The 6,000-nt window shown below is 42.2% G+C and overlaps 1 protein-coding gene across 5 annotated transcripts in view; it reads left to right on the top strand.

Annotated features, from left to right (window-relative positions):
* The first annotated feature begins 899 nt into the window (after positions 1-899).
* NAALADL2 (N-acetylated alpha-linked acidic dipeptidase like 2) overlaps positions 900-6,000 on the top strand; it is a 509,493-nt gene continuing 504,392 nt past the window's right edge. For 3 of the 5 annotated variants that reach the window (XM_072142776.1, XM_072142779.1, XM_072142780.1), the window contains exon 1: positions 1,312-1,519. In XM_072142776.1, the coding sequence (XP_071998877.1) occupies positions 1,477-1,519 (43 nt within the window). In that variant the 5' untranslated portion in view covers positions 1,312-1,476. Of the gene's footprint in view, positions 1,024-1,311; positions 1,520-6,000 lie in introns of those variants that run through there. The other 2 variants (XM_072142777.1, XM_072142778.1) reach the window with 2 other exon arrangements.

Raw genomic sequence — 6,000 nt, 5'->3', positions numbered from 1 at the left:
TAATGCGATGCTAGCGCACAGGGGGCGGGGCTCAGGCCGATCACATATGTGTTTCCCGGGAAGCGCATGTGATTGATAACCCGATCGCATGCCTTTCTCTGGAAACGCATATGTGATCGCCCCAAGCCCCTTCCCCTGTGCGCTAGCATTGCATTATGAACGCGACGCTAGCGGAATGTGTGAACATGCCCTCGTTTGTATTGCGTCAAAGATGCATCACGTTTTTTGATGCATCTTTGACGCATTCCAAAGGTTCTAGCCTTGATCACATGCTGGAGGTAACATTGGTCGTCCATTGCATTTGCTATAATGCAATGTTACTTCAGCATGTGAACAAGTTTAAAGTCTTTGGAATGGATCAGGGCACGTTCACACGATGCATCCTGGTTTTTTAATGCATTTTTGACACATTCATGAGGCCATGGTCACACGTACCGCTAGGCATCTGTCATAACGCGACGCTAGCGCACAGGGGGAGGTCCTCGGCCCAAGTGCACATGCGTTTCCAGGGAAATACATGCGATTGATAAGCCGATTGCATGCGTTTCTCTGGAAACGCCTGTGTGTTCGGGCCGAGGACCTCCCCCTGTGTGCTAGCATTGCGTTATGACGGACGCCTAGCAGTACGTGTGACCGCGGCCTAAGGCTTCAGCCTTGATCACATGCTAAGGTTACATTGTATTTCCACTACATTTGCTAAAATGCAATGTAACCTCAGCATGTGATTAAAGCTGGAGCCTTTTGAATGCGTCAAAAGCGCCTCAAAAAGCTCAACACATCGTGTGAAGACGCCCTTAACATAGGGTGTGCACCACAATTTGATGCGGCTTGGAAGCCAAAAGCAGGTGTGGATGATAATGGATGAGAACATATTTTGGGAAGTGCTACTCCATTTTTTTAATCACAGAACTTCTGGTTTGGGCTGCAAAACCTGCATCGGAAACCTGAACGTGGGAACTCATCCTGAAAGGAACATAATAAGGAATTTTTTATTTTAATTTTCATCTGCTCGATAAGGTACAGGTAAGTCATTTATTACCTCCATTTCTGCAGACAAGATGTAAGATTTTCCTTTGCTTCTAGTCTGCAGGTCCCCCCTTCCCATAAGTTTTGGTTGCTCTCTTTCATACAAAAAATGTGTGGTCTGAAAAAAGAATTTTCTGCCCAATTCCTGTAATATTAAATAACCAGTCCGTTAAAGCACATACACTATTTCCAAGCGAAACAAAGCCATGCTGTTTAGAGCTGGGCACTGGAGATCAAAGGATATGATGTCAGTGGATAGAGAAACAGGTCAGGCAAGCCCAGGTAACTCAGGAAACAGGTTGCTAATTATTCACTAGCTAAATAGGTATACTATTGCAGCGCTGCCGTACACTACACAGGCAGGAGGTCACAGACTACATAGTCCCTTATTCACAGTGAACCGGCTACTGGGTACTTTTTTTTTTTTTTTTTATATACATCACAACTACAATGGGAGAAAAGGAATCAAATTCTGCAGGCGTTTCACTACAAGGTAGGTTCAACAGCTTGCTAAGTGATTTTCCAAAGTTCAGGTGTTAGATTAGTCTTTGCAACCTGTGAGATTTTTATTGCCTTTTGCAACAGCATGTGTTGGTGTTTTCATACCTAAAGCATGACTAATTGAAAATGTGCTGTGATTGAAAGGAAGAAAGTGTTCTGAGTAATGCTATTTCTCTGTCTCACTATGTTAAGGTAATGTATGAGTGTTAACATGATCTGCGGTGGTGTGCTAAAGCTGGCATGCCCCATTCCTGGAAATGTTCAGCTCCGTCGTCTTGCACCTGTCAGTTTGACAGGCCCTTGTACCTGAGCACATTGTGATCACAGCTCTTGTGTTTTGCATTAATAATGTCCCGTTGTGTTCTGCTGGATCATAGAGGTGATGCTGTTTAATCATGTTATTGCGGCAGATACAATGTTTTGTATGGATCAAACTGATTAATCTGTTTCGGAATCTGCATGTTTTCGAGGACCTACCTCTTGTACTTCTGTTTTTCTTGCTGTATTAGCTGGTGTTCTGCTTTGTGATGACTGCTCAGTGACTTGGTAACTATATTAGAAATGCTTGTCTGCCTTAATTGTAAAACTTGATGCTTAGAAAGGTAACACAGGAGGTTATGGCCATGAGCCAGATGTAATATCTCAACAGAGGCTTATTTCCCGCCTCCTAGTACCTGACATAACTGCCAGGAACAAAAAGTAAGAGTTAATTCTTGCTTATTTCCTGTTTACGCCACCACATGACAAAGAATTGTGTGTGTGTGTGTAATATATATATATATATCTCTATCTATCGTGTTTTAGTTGCTGTTTAAATTGTGAGTGAAACTACTTTCTGGGTATTGGCCAAGCAGCTAAGGGTGATGCCAAACACTGCGTTTTTGATCCGTTTTTAAGCAAGAATTTTCAGCCCGTTTAAAATCGCATGTTTTTTGAAAACTCATCTTAATCAATAAACTGGTTCAAAGCAGTCAAACAAATGGTAAGTAATGGATGCGTTTTTAAACTGAAACGTATGCTTAAAAATTGACCAAAAACGCCATGTGTGGCATGACCCACAAAGGTGCACCGCATTCATTTAACGTATCACCTGTTCTACCCGTTTTACAAACTTTCCAGTCATGTATGACCTTTTTCACTTAGTCAGTATTTTGCAATCTTTAAAAGCAGTTCGCGTGCGCCAAAAACCCCTGTTAAATAGTTGAGAAACCTGACGTAAATGTGGTCTGCGGACCCTTCACATGCTGCACTTTGGTTGCATTTTCATTGCGTTTTAAAACGCATTACAACAGCTGAGGAGAGGTGATTTGCCTCATTCCATTACTGTTAAGATTTGCGTTTACAAATGTAAATGGTAATGTAATTAGGCAAATTACATCTCCTCAGCTGTTGTAATGCGTTTTAAACGCAATGAAAATGCAACCAAAGCACAAAGTGTGAACGTACCCTTAGTAAATTTTCCCCATTATGTACTGTTTTGAAACACAATACGAAGGCTCCATCTGCGACCATCTGTAGAAGTTTCATTCATTTGCGTCAAGTTATCGAGATGCCATATAGTAAAGAATATGCCCCACAATTCATTAATATGGCGCACTCTGCACACTCCACAGACAAACTGCACCTTTTTGATAAATGTGGGCTACTGTGTTTCAAAACCCAACACAATCGCAATATGGGAATGCAGCTTCAAGGTCTGATAAACCTTTTCCTATAAGCAACCATTTTTCAAGCACATCTAAACAATTATATGAGACCTATTCTTTCCATAGCAGTCAATTTGTGGAAGACAGACTGCACTGAGAAGATGCTACATGTGCTGTGAGATTTAAGGGTGCAGCCACACGTTCAGTTTTTTAGTTTGCAGTTTTTGATGCCCAAACAAGTAGTGGAGTGAAAATGGAGGAGGAGTAGTACTAGTAAATAATCCTCACCCATCATGATCCACACCTGCTTTGTCTGCATTTGAAAACGCAAAAGCAGACAAAGCCGTGCCCACCGGGGTGGGCCTCGGCCCGATTTCATCGGCATTTCTATGGAAACGCCTGCGATTGGGAATGAGCCGCCGGTGTTTTGCATTAATTTAATGCAAAACATCGGCGGCTCGTTCTGGATCACAGGCGTTTCCATAGAAACGCAGATGCGATCGGCCCGAGGCCCGCCCCGGTGGGCACGGCTTTGTCTGCGTTTTTAAACACAGACAAAGCAGTGCGTGTGGCACCGGCCTAAATGTGTGGCTGCTCCCAATATGGGAGCTTTATCATCTGTTTTCCATTTGTCTTTTGGCTGAAAAAAGTTGTATTGCAATTTTTGTCACATTTTTTTTTTGTTTAAAAATAAAAACTCACAGGGCAGTTAACACTAGAAATGCACAGGCCCAACAGGGCGCTTGTGTTGCGTTTTGTAAATGCAGCACATGCGCCAGTTGTGACTGCACCCCGGCACATTGCAACATTTATTAATCTCCAGTTCGCTTTTGGTGTGTGTGAGGGCGCGTTCATACAATTCCATTCGGCTTCAGCTTGGATCGCATGCTGAAGTGACATTGCGTTTCCATTGCATTTGTTTCTTCAGCATGTGGTCATGGTTTAAAGCCTTTGGAATACTACTTTGATAAATCTGACGGGCAGCAGAGCTACAGTGACAGTCTTAAACTCACAAGGAGCCCGTCTACTGATAAATTATCCTCAATTACCTATTACAAATGTAAAAAATAACTTTTTTTCTTTCAAATACATACTATTGACAGATTCTTCACCTTTTATTTCTGCTGTTTAGTGGCAGGTGTTATCAGCCAAGGTGGGGCTGGTACTGTATATACTACAGTCAATAAATCGCCCACGTGGTGCAGCCAATGTTTTTCCATCTATAAATAGTTAGCACATTTTTTTTCCCTACTTCATTGTAGTTACCGTATATACTCGAGTATAAGCCAACCCGAGTATAAGCCGAGACCCCTAATTTTACCACAGAAAACTGGGTAAACATATTGACTTGAGTATAAGCCGAGGGTGTAGTATACAGCCAGCCAGCCAGCCCCCATGTAGTATACAGCCAGCCAGCCAGCCCCCATGTAGTATACAGCCAGCCAGCCAGCCCCCATGTAGTATACAGCCTGTGTAGCATACAGATAAAAAAAATAAACTTAATACTCACCCTTCGTTGTCCTCAATGTTCGTCGCAGCTTCCGATCCCCATCGCAGCTCCCGGCGGCTTCTTCACTCTTCTTTCTTCTCTGGCCGGGAGATTGCGCCAGCCGTCGCAAACTGTGATGCGGCGCTGTCACCGCTGATGATGTCATCAGTAGCGACAGCGCTGCATCACAGTGTGCAATGGCCGTAAATGGTTTTTCATAAGGTTGAAAAAGAAAAACATGACTTTTTTTGCTTGTATTGCAAGTCCTATACACAGAAGTTAGTGGAGTTAAGTTGCAATATGATCAGGTGTGGCAATGTTTTATATTCTCTAGACCTTCCCATTTAAACTTCAGTATGTCCCTGACAATTACTGCTACGTGCCACCTGTGATCACTTGGTGTAACCCTTGTATACTGCCTATTCTCTTATAACTAGTCTAGGTGACTTATGTGGACTTCAGAATAATTAAATATTTGTTCTTTTTGGGACTTGTGGCTCTGTTCTCCAATCTGACGACATAAGATGCCAGAAGTGTTTCAGTACCTGTCTAGTTTGGCATGAAACCTGAGCTTACTCTACTTTTGTTCTCACACTGCTGTGGAAATACCTAAGCATACACATATCACTTGTTCTACCACAACTATTTACTCAACATTGAAATACTCTCACTTCATCTGATTGTCTGCATGAGTTTAACCCTTTAAACCTTCACTAAACTGCAGTTACATATTTTGTATTGCATATTATGTGCATATTATGACACTTTACGCTAAAACTAATGTCCAGTATTTTATCATTAAAGGGAATCTATCATCAGGTTTCGACTGCCCTATCTAAAAAACTCTTCTAGTAATACTATAGTTTGGAGATCTGTACAAGTTCTGGTTAGTTCCATGTCAAGGGCTGCCGACTCCCCCACCCACTGTCCACTGAACTTGGGTAACTGTGTAGTCGTGGGAGGATGGAAGGATCGGAACAAGGAATACAAGCCTGCATATATGCTGCACATGATTGACCCATTTTACATGGAATTTTGCACCAGTATCTGTACTGCAGGCCAAACTTGGAAGTGGGTCTCAAACATGGAAGAACTAAAAGAACCATAAATCAATCAGTTAAACTTTTTTTGTGTGTGAGCGCATTGGTTCTACTCCTCCCTAGAAATGTTGCCATATTCTGCATAGCAGAAACAATTATACACATAGTTTAAGGGAAATTGTTAAAAATTCATGTAAACAAATTCATGTTCCTACATGTGGTTTGTACCTACTACCCTCCCTTGCTTTTCCTGGGCATTGTTTACTTTACCACTACCCAGGCCCTATATACTGTATTG

Source organism: Engystomops pustulosus, chromosome 3, assembly GCF_040894005.1.
Source record: "Engystomops pustulosus chromosome 3, aEngPut4.maternal, whole genome shotgun sequence".
Taxonomy (NCBI): domain Eukaryota; kingdom Metazoa; phylum Chordata; class Amphibia; order Anura; family Leptodactylidae; genus Engystomops; species Engystomops pustulosus.
This window is presented reverse-complemented; position numbering and strand designations above follow the sequence as displayed.